The 18977-nt window shown below is 37.0% G+C and overlaps 1 protein-coding gene across 1 annotated transcript in view; it reads right to left on the bottom strand.

The window, feature by feature from the left end:
• Positions 1-18977, bottom strand: part of LOC127802183 (uncharacterized) — a 100839-nt gene that overhangs the window by 67269 nt on the left and 14593 nt on the right. The window contains 3 exon segments of the mRNA XM_052337889.1: positions 14631-15389; positions 15516-15862; positions 15865-15901. Of these exon segments, the coding sequence (XP_052193849.1) occupies positions 14631-15389; positions 15516-15862; positions 15865-15901 (1143 nt within the window).

Here is an 18977-nt window from a genome sequence, read left to right as displayed (position 1 = left end):
ACAAAAAAAAATTGCAAATCGGATATAACCACAGAAAGTTATATCACAAAAACCCAAGCAAGGTCGAATTACATGAGTAGTAAGTTATGAATTTTTTTATCAAAAATTAACAAGGCCACTAGGAGCTCAAATCGAAGCCAAAAAAATTCAATCCCTATATCAAATCGAAAATCATCAAGCCTAGTTTATAATGCAATAAACGAATCTCGAATCGGATATTTTTACTAAAAGTTATGTTAAAAACAATAGAGCATGCGTAGGTTGCCATGACCCAAAACGAACATACGGACAAAATGCAAAATAGCCCAACAAATAATTATGTTGCTCTAATCTAACCAAAAATATGTCATTTGTTAAAGAATTTTGGAGTAAATAAAGCCCCAAATGATCATATCAACAAGACCCATAAATTTTGAAGGATTTTTACAAAAATTTTAAAACTAAAAAGAAAACTTCATTTTTATAAAACGATAGTTTATAACCATGGAAGTGAGCAAGATATGCTCAAAATTGAAGAGAGATCAAGTAGATCTACATATAAATTCAAGAAGAGATAAAATCTTGCATAACAAAAGGTGATGTAAGAGAATTTGCCTCTCTTTAGATGGAGATAAACCAAGAAGAACTTGTCTTCCAACTTGAAACTCACCCTTGAAGCTTCAAATGAAAGAGATGGTCAAGAAGATGAAGAAAAACAAGAAAGGGGAGACTTCTCAAAAGTGGAAGGAAAAGAGAGAATAGAGGGAAACAAAGGAGAGGGAAATAGGGAAAGATATATAAAAATATATCTATTCACCAAAATAAAATAAAATCATTAACCATGACATAGACCCAATAACGGGTTGCATCCAAACTAGATTGTATAAGAGAGTTCAATGCTTCATTCATTCATTTTTTTTAACTCTCTTTTGCCTAAGAGAAAAGTGTTATCATTGTATATCTTATATTTTTCTCTTGAGGTATCCTTATACATGTTTTGTGTAAACTTGTAAAAGGTTATGATTGCACCTTGAAAAATAATGTTTGGTTGTGGTTGAGCCTTTTATGAAAAAGCCTCGTGTAAGGGTTCTTACTTAGCTTGTAAAAGTAGAGGTTACAATTGCTCTTGTAAAAGTTGGGGTTCCGACTTAGCCCATAAAAGTGGAGGTTATAGTTGAACCTGTAAAAACTACTATCCTTAGTAGATGTTTTCAAAATCCTTAGTAAGGAGCTAAGGTAGTGGACTAGGTATCTTGGCCAAACCACTCAAAAATTGTTGTCCATGTAGCTCATGTTTTTCATTTCTTCTTTTAACTGTATTATTCTTTATCTGCTATGCATATGTTTTTCTCTCTTAAATATGGTAGATTGTTTTATCATTTGAACTATCATTAAAATGTTCTCATGGTTGAAGTCATCTTAAAACTCATGATTCTTTCGCATTTTCAAAACTATTTTATAAACTCCTCATTTCAAATATTCTTCTTCATCTTTACATAAAAACTATTTGTATAAAACATGTTTCACATTATGTTATTCATAAAAACATCTAATTTAATCTATACTATGTTTTCACATGAAATTGCCTTCAGCATAGTTCTATTTTTGTAAGGCCCGCTTCCAAATACTCGAAAGAAGGTTCTTACATAGATGATATAGAACAAAATTGAACTCAACTCAACTCATTTCATTTCTAGCAGCGAAAATTTAAATAAGATTTAATTACATTCCCAACATCTCATAACTTTAGGCTCGATGGCCATACAAAATAATAAGAGGCTCAAATGCCCATAACATAACAAATTCTCATTGTTACAAACCTCCCCAAATCACTAACTAGAATCTTTAAAGCTAGGACGCGTCTCCGTATACCACTATCCCTGGCTGTAGTCCTACTGGACTCACCCCCAATAACTGTCTTTCGTTTACTTGGAATGGCAAAGAAGATCAAGTGAGCCATAAGGCTCAACAAGTTCGAGAAACAATAAATAATAGATAGGATCCAAGAACACGATGACACCAAGAAGAGTAATCAAGGACTCCACAATTATATACAAAATTCATAATTCGTGAATTTATCAATTCAACTTAATATATCATGTCACCATGTACCGCTATGAAAATGTGCATAAAATTCCAATATCATTATCAATTTTCACAGGCTCGCAAGCCATCATTCAATACATGCAAGAGTGCATCATTTCATTATCAATATCAATTTTCCTGGCTCACAAGCCACAAATCGATGCATGCAAAAGTGCATAAGTTTCATAAAACCTCACAAATAAATATGGAGCCAACCTATCGGGCTATGGCCACCTCGTCCCGCGCCAGATGCTCTAAGGTACCCTTTCTCCCTCTGCGCAAAATAATAGGTGTGCAAAACATATATATATATATGTAACATGTACATGTATGCATCATGTATGCATTTGCCAACCACGTGTACTTAAATTTTTATTTCCGCGATATTCATACTTTCAACATTACTTACCCATACCGGGTTTTTTTTTTCCATCATCAGATAAATTCAACATATCTTACTTCATAACGTTTACCAAATTCAAGATATAGTTTATGACATAGAAATGCTTGATCTAATTTATAACATAGGAATAGGTTTTGAGACATGCTACTTAATATCAAATCTCGATTCACCAGTAGAGGAGTATTATAAATTTAATAACTATTTTTCCCATCATATGATTGTTGTGATTTCATTTAACTAGTGATATTATGCATTTACTTGCATTCGTACTCATAGCTCAAGTTCACGATTAGTCCCCATGCAATCAAATGAGCACACCACGCAAAATTTTGGTCAAACATAAATTTGAAATTTTTCTAAGGCAATGGACCAAATAGAACATATTTTGAAAATGTCTTCATTTTGAAAAATTAACTCCCGATAATTTGATAACTAGCATTCATTGTTGTAAAAATGATTTTTAATGAATTTTTCAAGAAATGGAAACTATGTATTTCGATGGTGGTAAAATTGCAAATTCGTGAATTTGTACTAAAACCAAAATTCTAACTTTTTATTTTTATGGATTTTGATTTTTTTGATATTTTTATTGAATCCAAATGGGGGTACTTTCTTATTTACATTTATGTATTAAAGTAAATGAAGTAAAATATAAATTAAAGAAAATGCAAACATTTACAAGTTAAGGAAAGGTAAATAAATAGGGTGAGAGCTGATAGCTCCCATTCAAAGGCATATAGGATGAGCTCGGGACCAGCTCGAGGTCATGAGCTCGTGGCTTATGGAGAGAGCTCAGGAGAGCTCGCAGGAAGGACAAGCGAACAAGCTCGAGGTCATGAGGTGAGCATCAGTTCGCTGAACGAGCTCGCGATCAAGGGGTTGGGCAAGGGCTCGCTGGATGAGCTTGAGGTCAGGCGCGCGGCAAGAGCTCGCGGCCAAGAGCTTGAGGAATGAGCTCGCGGGAACGAGCTCACAATTAAGCTTATGGTCAGGGAGCATATAGGTGTGAGCTCGTGGAAAAGAGCTGGAACGAGCTCGCTAGAACATCAATGAAGCTGAATGTGTATATATATATATAACTGTGTTTGCCGAACAGAACAGAACAAGGGCATTCGAATGACTGTTTAAGCATGAATATATGGTGGATTAGCTAGGCAGGGCATGCTCTAATAAGCTTTACAAATCTCTGAGGGGTATCAGCTCGTTACGCATGTTATATATATGTATTTACAAGTGGGTCTCATATATGGGTGAACAACATATATATATTTTCAGTTCAGCTTTTGCTGTTTGATGCAAGACCTTCGAATACCTCAATAAAATCGTTCGAATGAGTGGCAGATGACTTAGTATTTTACATTCCGACATAACACATACAACTATAAGATGCATTTGGAACAACGAGCTCATACAGAGGTGATATACACACAGATATATATATACATACATTTAACACTACTTCTTTGGATGCAGAACGAGCAGAGGTTCTCATCCTCACCTAACTATATAAAATGCCATTCACGAAGAAAGCTTGGGGTGAAAACAAACCCCATTTCGAGACCTCAAGAAGACTCCAACAGATACCCAGATTTGAAAACTCGATGAACTCTAGCAGAGAGTGAACCATATGTAGCAACAAATGTATAAATATATTTTATACATGTCTATATATATAACCCCTCACAGTGAATAAAATGAAGAGACTAACAGGGGAACTTGCACGAGAAAATAAATAACAAGGGAGCTCGCACTGAAAATTAAGAGAGAGTGCAAGAAGAACTTGCAGGAATGAAGAAAGAGTGAACGAAGGGAACTTGCCTGATGACTTCGCTGTGCAGAAAAATCCTCTCTTCCTGAAGCTCTTCTCGGCCAATAAGAAAATGGGATTAAAAGGTAGAAAGGAAAGAAGAAGAAGAAGTAGGAAGAAAGGGTTGCAGAAAGGGAAAAAGGCAGGCACACAACAAATAAAGGTCACTGGTGCAGATGAAGCATGAAGAGGGAAATGCGCAGTTTGCACCTGCCACTTGGTCGAAATGACCTAATTGCCCTTCACCTTTACAATGGTTAAAAGGAAGACCAAGGGCACTATTGACATTTGATGGCCAATTTATTTTATTATGATTTTCTTTTAAGAATTTCAAATCCCATTTCTCAATTGGGCTCAGCCCATACCGTGGGCCATTCCATGGCCCAACTCATTAACCCAATTAAATTATCATAATCCAAACCAATTCATAATATAATTAAAAATTTTGAACACATCACAATGGCCCAATTTATTTGGACTTTCCCCACATCATTGGATCCCACTTAAATAGGCTACTAAATTCTTATTTCCACTTACTCTTTATTCTAATAAACAAAGGAGAATATTTTCAACCCTCAATTAATTAAAGCAAAATTTTTTGAAGCCAAAATAAAATACTTGAAAACGCTTAGACCCCCTAACGGGTTGTTACAATTTCAGTTTCCATTCTTTGCATGAAAAGTGTTTCAAATGTTGTTTTATTACATATTCAAAAAGCTTTCATCTAAACGGTTCACGTAAACTCTAAATGCATGTTTTCACTTCATGTATTTCAAATGGATCTCTAGCATTCTAAAAATATTTTGTTGGTATTTCTCTTTTCACAAAAATGGTTTCTGAACATTTTTCTAAAATGCTTACTTTCTCATATAAGTGTTTTCATATATAAAGTTAGCATGTATCGTAAGCTTTCTCAAATTACCTTTTATGAAAAACCCTTTAAGCTACGCATGCATTCATGTTTATTTTATTCATTGTTGCACTTGGTTGTAGTTTTAGAAAATTGATTTCATCAAATAACTTTACTACATCATAAATTTCTAAAGATATTTTCAGTATTTGTAAAATTATCCAAAACACCCAATTCAACCCTTATTGGGTAATACTTCAAAAACAATATGAGTTGCTCAACTTAAAAGACTTTCTTTTTCTAGATTCAGATGAGAATCATTCTAAAAGGCTTATACATTAGAGCATGTAACATAAAGATGTATCATGATAACTTTATGAAACATACTCACATGAAATATTCATAAGTCAAGTGACTTACATTTACTTAAAATATATAGAACATTACACATATATTAAGCACACTATATGATATTCAAAATACAACATATATCACAAAGATGCCCTAGCTTGATTATCATGATATTTCATCTATATTTATCAAGACAAGAGTATACATAAGACAAATAAATCATATCTAAGATATATACACAATTTCTAGCAATGCATACTTTGAGTAATTCTTGACAGATAGAAATTTTAGAATTCTATTACTCAAATACATTCAACCTAAACATGAGCAACATTATGAAGTATTGCTTGGAACATACAACATTTCAAGAAATATATTGACTATATCTTAATGCTTTAAGATAGCACCATTGAATTGCATCTACATTCTTATTCAAGTGATTAACCATCACTCGACTAAGGGAGAGAAGATGGATTTTCAACAGCTTTACAAAATGTTGCCTGAAATCAACAAGCTTAAATCTAATCAAGGCAACCAACATTCAACTAGCTAATATCAAATATCACATAGGCAATGTATACTCTATGAATTAGAGCTTAGAATCACTTTCCTATACAACTACTTAAGAGCATAGATAATAGATACTTATACATCAAATAAAGCATATTGCTCTTAGAATTAAGAAAATTGCTTCCACAAATTTTGAGTGCTTAAGATATTCCCCAATCTTAAGCTTACTCTAAGTGTCACGAGGATATATGGAATATCACTTGGAATCCTAGAGCAACTTATTAACATATCAAGCATATTGACAAATAAGAAACAAAACAAGCTTAAACACAACTAACACATAGTAAGGGTATTACCATAACCTTAACTTGAAGGATAAAGTAACTTAATTTCTACAAATCAAAACTAAAGTACTATCACTTGAGTGTATGATCATTTATTTAACAATCTTGATGTCTAGCACTTAAACATCAAATATGAAATATAGAATACATTACTCTAAAACTTTGAGTAATGTTGTCATAGAAATTAAAATATCATGAGCCTCCACAAAGCACTCATGCATTATCTTTAGGATGACCCTAAAGAGAAACATAAAAGATACAAACATACAACTTATGGCTAAAACAATTTTAGCACATATGAGAGCATTAATTAGATAAATCAAACCTATCAAGGTTCCTTATATATTCTCAAGGCAACCTCAACATATATTAACCTATCCTTAAGCAATATTCTAAATAAGGATAAAACAAGGCATATCATACTAAAAGATAATACTTGACCTTACACATAATCAAGACAACCTTAACATATCCTTAATCAATATTCTAAATAATACAAAGCATATTAATAAGCTTAAGAGAATATAATATAAGAGGACATTAAAGTTTTGGCATAATGCAGTTATCATCAAAACATTCAGGACATGAAACTCAACAAATGACAATTATAGTGTTTCATCACTTAGTTAACCATTACACTCAGATATGTGTGTGACCTTCTAAATTCACTACTAAGTAGCAATCGAGACATGTCAAACACTTTGACACTAACCAAACACTTTGTTCTACAACGAGGATCTCTCCATCTCCTCGATGCACCCTGAAAGACCTTGAGTGACAACTAGCATTATGTCAAGGCGATCCTACTAATAATAAAGTCATACTTCAAGAAAACCTATTTGAGCTTTCGATTCCCATGTACTATAATCCTTCCATCGACTAACATCCCAATCGAGTGAGAGTCATAGACTGATCAAAGTCACTAACTTGATAATTATGCCAAGATCTAGCATGGTGTGATCGATATGACACATCAGAACTCCCTCTGACATTAGAAACAACTTTCCAATCAAGTGCACCCTGACCAAGGGTTTATATAATCGCAACCACCATTGATCGCATAGGATACTTATCTCATGTAATCACCTGTCTCCATACGTTACTACATAGAGATCACATAGTGCATCTCCCACCTCAAAAATCGGGTGATTCTTAGCAACGACAAATCTTATGTATCAACATATAAGATAATTGTGTTACCTCTAGTCTAAGGACCAATATCATAATCAAAGCTAGTGAAAAATCATATATCCTCTCAACCATGTGATCTATCACTTGCGTCACATTCAGTGGATGTTCAACTAACATTCACCCACATGTCTATTATATCCATCTTATAGATCATGACATGCGACTCACCATCATTTATTAATAGTATCTCATACTAATCGAATGTAGTAACCCATGTGCCAATCCGTAATTGATTAATCATAGTCATTTTCTAAGAAACCTAAGGACTGTTAATCAATTTAAGAAGTCATTAATCCCAAAGTCTTTCTCATGCATATTCTTAACACTTAAGAAAAGACTTTCAGTAGGAAATCTAAGGGCTCATTCATATGTATTGATTGGAGATGTATGAATGAAGATATGACCCTAAAGTATGAAAACATATTTTATTATATTACAAGATTTACATCATTGGTCCCAAAATATAACTGCTAGATGTCATCTAAATAGAGCATTAAGGGCACTAACACTAACAATCTCCCACTTGTACTAATGTTGATTCACAGCTTACAGGTACCTATTACAGAGTCACTTGGTATCTAATACACATTATTTCCAAGTGGTAATCAAGGTGAGCCTGTGATAGTGCTTTGGTCAGTGGGTCCGCAAAATTCTCCAATGACACGATCTTTTGCATATGCACCTCTCTATGTGCCACAATCTCTTGAATTAGATGGAAGCACCACTCTATGTGTTTGAATTTCTAGTGAGACCTGGGTTCCCTAGCCTGTGCAATAGCCCTCATTGTTGCTGTAAAATAAAAATATTAACAACTCAATGGACGAAACCACTTCCAATTCAACAATGAATTTTCTCATCCAAACAGCCTCCTTTGCAACATCGCATGTTGCAACATATTTGGCTTCCGTAGTGGAGTCTGCAGTTATTTCCTACATGAAACTCTTCTAGCTAACTGCCTCTTTAAATAGATAAACACAAACCCAAATCTAGACTCTCTATCATCCATATCAGATTAGAAATATGAATATGTGAACCCATCAACACAAAGATCACCCTCTCCATTCACTAGTAACAAATCCTTAATCATTCTCAAGTACTTAAAGATACACTTTACTGTTGTCTAGTGTTCCAAATCTAGATTGGGCTGATACCTGCTCATGACACTCACAACATATGCAATATCAGCTCTAGTACATAGCATAGCATACATCAGACTCCCAACAACCGAGGCATAGGGAATCTTCTCCATATGCTATATCTCTTTGGGTATCTTGGGAGACATGCCCTTAGAGTAATGAACTCCTTACCTAAAAGGTATAAAACCCTTCTTGGAATTCTCCATGTTAAACCTCTTTAGCATCTTTTATGTGTACAAACTCTAGGAGAGACCTACTAATCTCCTCACTCTATCTCTATAGACACGGATTCTCAAGATATAAGTCATATCTCCCAGATCCTTCATGGAGAATTTATTGGACAACCAATGTTTTATTGACATCAACATGCCAACATGGTTCCCCATTAAGAGGATGTCATCCACATACAAGATCAAGAAAGCTTGTATGCTCCCACTAACTTTCTTGTATATACAATGCTCATCCGCATTTCTAATGAAATCAAACTCTTTGATGTTACTATCAAAATGAGTGTTCCAAGATCTCGAGCCTTGCTTAAGACCATAAATGGATCTCTTAAACTTGCACACTTGATTGGTATTGTAAGACTCAAAATCACGGGGTTATTCCAAGAATATATTGAAAGACAAGTGTGGTCCGAGGCCAAAAGCCAACCACAAGTGGATCTATAGGTTTTAAAACATTTTTCAAAACCAAAACATACATCAAAGAAGTGCAAAGTGGAAGCAAAAATGATCATTGTAAGACTCGATATAACTCATCCATATGCTTTAAAATAAAACCATGCCATAAGGGGTTTTATCGGTATACCTTTCGGGAAGGTCGATGTCGGTTGTCCAATGTGATGCCTTGCCTCTTTGCTGTTCGGATGATCTCCCACAAGCAACCAACATCTTCGAGTGACCGGCCTACCTCCTTACGTGTGGAAGACCAAGTCAATCCATGCCTGAGATGCCTTCAGACCCTAAAACGAAACCATACTAGGACCCTCTCACACTAATCAAAGGTAGTAACTCATGGGCCTGTCCGTAATTGATAATCATAGCCCTCTCTGAGAAATCTAAGGATTGGGAATACCTTTATAAAATTCTTGATCTAAAAATCTTGGTCACATATTCTTAACACTTAAGAATAAGACTATCATCAATTTATCTAAGGGCACATTCATATATATAAATTGTAAAGATATGAATGAAGATATGAGCTTAAAATATGAAAACATATTTTATTATATTTGTAAGATTACATCATTAGTCCCATAATAACAATTGCTAGATGCCATCTAAATCTAGCATTAAGGCACTAACACTAATAATCTTCCACTTGCACTAATGCTAATTAACAAGTTACATGTCCTCATTACATCGTCACATGGTATTTAATACCCATCTTCTCAAGATTGAGATTAAGATGACTCTGTGATAGTGCTTTAGTTAATGGGTCTGCAATCTTCTACAGATGCACGTCTCCATGTGCTATGATCTCTCGAATCAAATGGAATCGTCACTTGATGTGCTTAGATTTCTGGTGAGACTTGGGTTCCTTGGTTTGTGTAATAGCCCCATTGTTGTCGCAATGTAAAGATATCGGCAACTCAATGGATGGAACCACCTTCAATTCAATAATGAACTTTCTGATCCAAACAGCCTCCTTTGCAGCATTTCATGCCGCAACATATTTAGCTTTCGCAGTGGACTCCACAGTTATTTCCTACTTGGAGCAATGGAATAAACAAAGGAGCAATGGAATGGGCTTTGGGTCTTTGAAAATTGGAGAAGAAGAAGAGCAATGGTTGAGAGAAATGTAGCAACAATTGCTACAACCAAAATGCATAACATCTACCTTGTTCTTCTCTTATTTCCTTTAAATATAGACACCCAAAACCCTAAACACCCAATAATTGGAAAAATGGCTAGAAAGAGAGGAGAGACAGCCGAAGAGCACCAAGAAAGCATGTCGTCCTCTTGTCATCATCCTTAAGCCAGGCATCATCCAATCAGTTACAGAAACGATAAAGAAATCATGCCAAATCACAACCCTCGCTGTTGGAAATAGTTGATAGTTCAAAGAAAATTATCGACTGATTCACATTACCGATCAACAAATTCCTCAATCTATCAACTGGTTTCAACCACCTAGATGGTTGACAACCTCCAAGGCCAATCAATCGTTTTTGCTTTTTTGCACCAAGTTTCTCCAAATCGCATCTAGGCTCGTCATTAACTCTTAATGACCCTTTCACCATCTCATTATGAAACCAAGGCCCCTATTACCTCTTAATGGCATGCCTTCCAACTCTTGACAGTTACTTTAATTAAATTCAAACCTGGTCCATTAACTCTTAGCGGTGTCATCATTAATGATCATCATCAATTATAGCTTTATATCGTTTAGTCAACCACACTTGGATATGTCTGTGACTTTCTAGGTTCACCACAAAGTAGCAATCGTGACACGTCAAACTCTTTAACGTCGACCAAACATTTTGGTGTACAAGAAGGATCTCTCCATCTCCCCAAAGTACCCCAAAAGACCTTAAGTGACAACTAGCATTATGTCAGAGTAATCCTACTAGTAATGAAGTCATATTTCAATGAGAACCTATTTGGGCTTTCGATTCTCATGTACTATAATCCCTCTATTGACTAACATCCCGATCGAGTGAGAGCCATGGACTGATCAAGCTCACTAACTTGATAACTATGCCAAGATTTAGTGTGGTATGGTCGAGATAACACGTCGGAACTCCTTCTAACAATGGATACACTTTTCAATCAAGTGTCCTCTAGACAGAGGTTCATATAACCACAAGTAGCACTGATCACATAAGATGTTCACCTCACACCGGAGGTCGACAAATCCCATTAGCAATCGCCTGCCTCCATATGCTGATGAGTGCTGCATCACTCACCCTGCATTTGTCATTTTTTGTATTCTTTTTGGATTAACTCAACTTATTTAGCAACTATTTATGTTCACAGAAAGGGTGACGCGTTTAGACTCGCCAGTGCACGAGTGTGATTGTAGCAGAAAATTTACATTTTTTTTTTCGGGAAAGACTGAGTCGATTCACAGGGAGATTACTCATGGAAGGAGATAACCACACTAGTTCTCTTGATTAATAAGACAATAAGATTAGATCAAACTAAATGCAATATTACTATAATCTGGATATGGAGAGGTCTTGGGTCAAGACAAATCTGGTGCCAAACCCAACTGATTCACCATATAGCTTTCTTTGATGTAACTAAAAGCTCAAATAGCTTGGATCTTAACCATTAAATATACTACTAAGATGATGATAACTCTTTGTTCAAGCAACCTCCATACATGGTGATCGGTGCTGTCGAACAACGATAGATTAGATTAGATGAAATATAGATTCGGATTTGCAATAAGGGTGCAACCAAAGTCGTCTCCCAACGAACCTCAAACGGATCTGTCAAAACAAGACTAAACGGGGGGGGGGGTTGTGATGAAAACTGAAATATAAATGTTCAAGAATGAAACAACGATGAAGTAAAACGTAACCCGCTACAAACCCTACCTCCTTACCACGGTAATCCTTGTCTCATTTATGATAACAATCTGTTTTGGTTTGATTTTCTTTTGATTTGAAAAACTCTTCTACAACCGTAAAAGATTAAATCCAATCGAGCAATCGCTCATATAAATATACCATTTCTTTCTAATCAAAGCCTCAACCAAGTACATCAATTAAAATCATCCAAAGATCATGCATTCATTCACACAATCGCATAAAAGAAACATACATAAACTTATAGAAGGAAAGAAACAGAATCATCAATTAAAACATGAAAATCGAGTTCCAAACCGGATTCAACAATATAACCGAGACTCAAACCGGGTAAGAGGTATGAGAATGTAGCGAATCACAAACGAATTAGCCTTCCATCTTCTTGGTTGAAATCATGAGAGTTCTTCCAAAATCGGCCACCCCCAAAATCGGCCACTTAATGTGCTTAAATAGAGCTTAGGGAGGAAACCCTAGGTTACCGCAACTTCACAGCCAATTTCGAATAGGATAAAGTGCGCTCTGGGCTTTGGCCCCTTCATAAAAATTGTATATCAGGAAGATTAGATGAATTTGGGCTTTTAAATAACTTGATTTGGATATCGGACGCTCAAGTTATGGCCTTTTAAAGATTCCATATTTGTGCAGAATTCTAATCCAATTAGGATTTGGCCCAGCTTTTCGGCCCTAACTTGAAGCAATATTTGGAGGCCCAAACGAACTCGGATTTGGACAAATCATACCATTCTAGGAATCCCAAGAAGTCCTCTACAATATCTATGAAGACATCATTCACGTTCTGGGATTATAACTTGGCCAAAAACTCGAAAGAATCATAGAAGGTCAAATCTGTGAGCACACTTTTGCTTCTTTGTCTCCAATCTCCTTGTTTCCCTTCTTGCCATCAAAATTCCTCATGACCCAGGAAGCCCTAATCTGTCCAAGATAAGATAAAATAGTGTGAAGCCCAATTCCTATAAAATAAAATAAAACAAAATCAAGATTAATAAAATGACACAACTAATGTGCAAAAAGACTAAGTATGAGGGCTAAATAATATGAAAATATGCGCTCTATCAAATTCCCCCACACTTAGACTTTTGCACTCCTGGGCAAAACACTAAATGCTAACATTCACTCTTTCAAACAAAAAGGATGCGAAGAATGCAAAATGAGAGGCACGGCAAGTTTTATAGGAATTCAACACTCAAAGATCATCTTTCTTACACTTCTCAGACAAACAAGTAGCATGGCAATTTTACTTGGCAAGACGAGTCAAAATAAGCAGACCCTCATAGAATAAGAATATGCTCTCAAGTTCCTCAAATGCTATGCCTCACTCCACTCAATCACAATTCCACTACCAGATATGCTCATCTTCTAAATCTCCACTCTCAATGCTTTTTGCATGCAAATCAAAAGGACTTTTATTCATGGCTCTGAAAAGGATAGGAAGATAGCAATGAAAAGTAAAGTAAACCTTAGGAAGAAAACTTTCAAGACAATCCAAGATCAATGAAGAACTATTAAGCAAGCAGAAAATAGAACTTTTTTTTTTTTTTTTGAATGGTGGGTGCGTTTTACGCTCCATCCCAACCTTTGTGAGTGCGTTTTACGCTCCATCTCACTTTGGTGAGTGCGTTTTACGCTCCATCTCACCTTCGCCTTTGGCCTTTCTATCTATTTTTCTTTTTGATTCCAAAGGACTTGCTTAATATGTTGCCATAATCAAGGGATGCAATGAATGTTCTTCAACCTAAAGAAGGGGAAAGATTTTTTTTTTTTTTTTATTGCGAGTAAAATGAAAGAATGCCTTAATCATCTTTTCACATGCACGAGCATTGATAGCTTCAATAAAGATTCAAAACAAGCTCTGGAGTGATACCCATAATTAGTGAAAGCACGCATATCATAAGAAAGAACATGCACAAATATCCTCACAAAGACTACCTCAATCAACCCACCAAGCCAAATTCATTGCCAATTTACTTGAGAGCCCAAAAAGATAAGATTGACTTTCTAATCATGCCAATTTTTTTCAAACTCAATTTGCCTCATTTTGCCAAAAATATTTTTTTTTTTGAAAAGAAACATCTATTCGAAAACTCCCTCCCACACTCAAACATTACATTGTCCTCAATGTAAGCATGCAGCAAGAATCAGGTATAGGACAAGTAAGAAAAGTAAGGAGAGAGAAACAGCCTGGTGGTATCAAGTCGGAGGAAGGTCTAAGAGAGATAGCTCCTCCACTGTGTGTTCTGTAAAGCTCTCATAGAAATGTTTAAGCCTCTGCCCATTAACTGTGAATTTCTTCGTAGTTGACTCGTTCATGATCTCAACTGCACCATAGGGAAAAACATGAGTAACCACAAAAGGACCAACCCATCTAGAACGCAACTTACCAGGCATCAGCTTTAGGCGTGAATTGTAGAGGAGGACTTTATTGCCAATGTTGAATTCCTTCTTGGCAATCAATTTTTCGTGTGCAGCTTTGGTCTTTTCCTTGTATATCCTGGAGTTCTCATATGCCTCTAACCTCAATTCCTCAAGTTCTTGCAGTTGAAGCTTCCGCTGGGAACCAGCTTCTTTCATGTCCATGTTGCATTGCTTCACCGCCCAATAGGCCTTATGCTCGATCTCTACCGGCAGATGACATGCTTTTCCAAAGACCAGTCGATATGGGGACAGGCCAATCAGGGTCTTGTAAGCTATGCGGTAGGCCCAAAGTGCATCTTCCAACCTTTGGCTCCAGTCTTTCCTGTTGGGCTGGACTGTCTTCTCTAGAATCTGCTTGATATCTTTGTTTGAAACCTCAGCCTGCCCATTGGTCTGTGGATGGTAGGGCGTCGCCACTTTATGTAAAACTTCATACTTTCGGAGCATGGATTGCATCGTTCTGTTACAGAAGTGGGATCCTTGATCACTGATGATGGCCCTAGGAATGCCAAACCTGCAGAAAATATGAGATCTAACAAAATCTGCAACCACAGAAGAATCATCAGTCCGGGTGACTTTAGCTTCCACCCATTTCGAAACATAATCCACAGCCAAAAGAATGTACACAAAACCAAAAGAGACAGGAAAAGGACCCATGAAATCAATGCCCCATACATCAAATATCTCACAAAATAATAAAGGTTTCTGAGGCATTTCATTTCTGCGTGAAATTGAACTTGTGTGTTGGCAACGTGTACAGTTCTTACAGAATCCATATGCATCTCTAAAAAGGGATGGCAAATATAACCCGGCATCTAAGACCTTTCTAGCAGTACGTTGCGGACCAAAATGACCACCACATGCAAGAGTGTGACAGAAATGTAGGACAGATGCAAATTCATGATCAGGGACACACCTCCTAAGGACTTGGTCACTACACAAGCGCCACAAATATGGATCATCCCATACATAGTACTTAGCTTCACTCTTAAATTTATTTAATTGTGCTTTCTTAAAATGTGCAGGTAATTCAGAAGCAACTAGAAAGTTTACCATGTCAGCATACCAAGGTTCAGTACCATGTAAGTGATAAAGTAACTCATCTGGAAAATTATCTCTGATAGGGGAATGATCCATGTCAGACGAGTCAGGAGAAGCAAGTATCCGGCTTAGGTGGTCGGCGACCAAGTTTTCAACTCCACTTTTGTCTTTGATCTCAATATCAAATTCCTGAGTAGCAGCATCCACCGGATAAGCCTAGGTTTTGTATCGGGCTTCTTCAGAAGGAATTTCAGGGCTGCATGATCAGAAAACACAATAACTTTAGATCCCAATAAGTATGATCGAAATTTATCTAAAGCAAAGACAATGGCTAAGAGCTCTTTTTCAGTCGTGGTGTAATTGGCTTGAGCACTGTCCAGGGTACGTGAGGCGTAGGCAATGACATGCGACTTCTTATTCATTCGCTGAGAGAGAACGGCGCCTACTGCAAAGTTGGAAGCATCACACATGAGCTCGAAGGGTAACTCCCAGTTTGGTGGCTGGATGATCGGTGGAGAAGTCAATCGCCTCTTAAGTTCCTCGAAGGCTTGCTTGCATTGTTTGTCAAACTTGAAATCCACATCCTTTTGGAGGAGGTGGGATAATGGAATTGCAATCTTACTGAAGTCTTGGATGAATCTCCTGTAAAACCCTGCATGGCCAAGGAAAGAGCGAACTTCCCGCACAGACGTGGGGTAAGGTAAAGAAGCAATGACATCCACCTTGGCACTATCGACTGCTATACCTTGTTTGGAGATCACATGACCTAAGACTATGCCCTGCTCAACCATGAAGTGACATTTTTCATAATTCAAAACAAGGTTTTTCTCAACACACCTTTCCAAAACTTTACCCAAGCTAACCAAGCAGTCATCAAATGAGGTGCCATAAACAGAAAAGTCATCCATGAATACTTCCATACAATGCTCAAGAAATTCAGAAAATAAACTCATCATGCATCGCTGGAACGTACCTGGAGCATTACATAGGCTAAATGGCATCCTTCGGTAGGCAAAAGTGCCAAAAGGACAAGTGAAGGTGGTCTTCTCCTGATCCTCCGGTGCTATGTAAATTTGAAAATATCCAGAGAAGCCATCAAGAAAACAATAATGAGATTTACCTGCTAACCTCTCCAACATTTGGTCGATGAATGGAAGCGGAAAGTGATCCTTTTTGGTTCCTTGGTTGAGCTTCCTATAGTCGATGCAGACCCTCCAGCTGTTCTGCACTCTCATGGGTACTAGCTCATTTCTTTCATTAGCTACCACTGTGAAACCTGTCTCCTTGGGGATAACCTGCACTGGTATGTCTGCCAAGGTCCAGCCTATTGCTCGTTTGTTCCTCCTGAGTAGGTCCAGCAATCTCTTCTCTTGATCAGGGTGGAGGTTGTTGGCTATGATGAAGGATCCATAAACGAGGATACATAGCATGCAACGGAAGCAGTTTTAAAAAAAAAACTTTCCTCGTATTGATTAGAATCTAGGAAACTTACTTTTCCTTCGGATTATCGGACGGAATGAGGCGACAGGCGGAGGATGGGCGGGAGCTTCTTCTCGTGGTGGAGACGACGGCTGTCCTGCAATCCTTCGGCTCCTTCGCATCAGAACTTAAAGGCTCTCTTTCGATCTTCCGAAGTATGACTCGAACTCGTGGCCTCTCTTTCGGTGAAGAAGAGTAAAATAAAACCCCTAGATGAAAAACTCACAAAGAGAGAATATATATAGGGAGGATCTTAGGGTTAAAACCCTAGTGGGCCAAACCCTAGTGGGCCAAGTTCATTTAATTAATTTTCTAATTGGGTTAGCCCAATTAATTAATTAAAACTAATGAACTATTGTTTTATTCTAGCCCAATTAATTATGGACTATTCTGAATAAAATAATTCTCTCTTTATGTAATTCACCCAACAAGCCAAATGTATTAAATAATACATGAGTTATATCGAGCTACCCCGGGGACCAAAAGACAAATTATTCACGGCTACTAAAATGACCAAAATATCCCTGCTACCTAGTAGCTATATTTTGTCATTCTAAGTGTTCCAACTATCACCATATGGTAACACTGACCCCACGAATAATTTTGCATATGCAATGTCTTTGACCTACTAGTGTAATGACAAAAATACCCCTCTGCGTAACACCCATCATTTAGAAAGGAATAATGTACTAACACCTCTCTAAATGATTTCTACCATCCTTAGATCACTAGTCCAATAATCCGTGACTACTCGAATGTACTTGCTTATCACTGGGAGCTACCCAGAAGCACACACTCTTAAGTCACGTTCCCAGGGCCCTGGATTATTTGATTATTCTTGGACAATCACAAGGGGGTGAATCACAGAAACTATCTTGTATCAGTCTGTCTTGGCTAATTAGAAACCATACTCCCAACTCAAAAGGTTATTGATCTTTGATAGACCTCACCTACAGTGAATCTAAGAATATAGCTCTAAGTTCACTAGACCACCAACTAATACTCAAGTATTAGAGTACTCGTCCACGTAGTAGCAGTGATAGACTAGCTCCATGATAATTAGTACTTTGTCATTAGCTTCTATCACAGGTCCACTCTAGGCATTCCAAATGCGCTTGTACAATTGGAGTAAACGGACTGTTTACTGACTAAGGCAAGCCATCCTCCATTAGGATCTATTGCACAATGATCTTATCATGATAGAATGCCCAGTTCTATCAAAAGAACAAGAGTAATATTTTCTTGCTTATTAAGTACCCATGATTCATGCCTAACTGTGAAGAACGACCCATCACATGAATCACTTACTTAATAGCATGGACACTTTTCCAACAATAAAATGCAAATGATATATGTGCCATAAACTGACTAAAAGAAACATCATTGCCATAAATTAAACAAAACGTGTCTTTAGGGCATACATTTCCAACAATTGAGCATTGGCAACTTCTCTCCCTCCTCCAAGTAAGCATACTTGAGGTTGTCAGGTAAGGGTTTGCACTCCAAGGCAGGTGATTGTTGGATTGAAGGCAGCAACCTGTTTGTGTCTAAGTCAAGAAACTTGGCATACTTGGGAATCTGTCTGATGGCCTCCAAGAGTGGTATAATGACTTCGACCTTCTGGAAAGTCTCAATGATCTCCTTATCCAACTCAGCTTCTGCCCTCTTCTTGTTTTGAGTGGCTCTATGGGGAAAAGGTAATGGATTGTTGTAGGGGTGTTCTACCTTATCCTGATCATTGTTGATATGCTGCTTGGCCCTTTGAATTGAGAGGGGCTGCGATTCTTCTGTTATACCAGTTTCTTCTTGTGCCTTCTCTGGAGCATTCAC

Source organism: Diospyros lotus, chromosome 5 (assembly GCF_014633365.1).
Source record: "Diospyros lotus cultivar Yz01 chromosome 5, ASM1463336v1, whole genome shotgun sequence".
Lineage (NCBI taxonomy): Eukaryota > Viridiplantae > Streptophyta > Magnoliopsida > Ericales > Ebenaceae > Diospyros > Diospyros lotus.
Note: the sequence above shows the minus strand (reverse complement) of the source record. Positions and strands in the feature narration are given on the sequence as shown.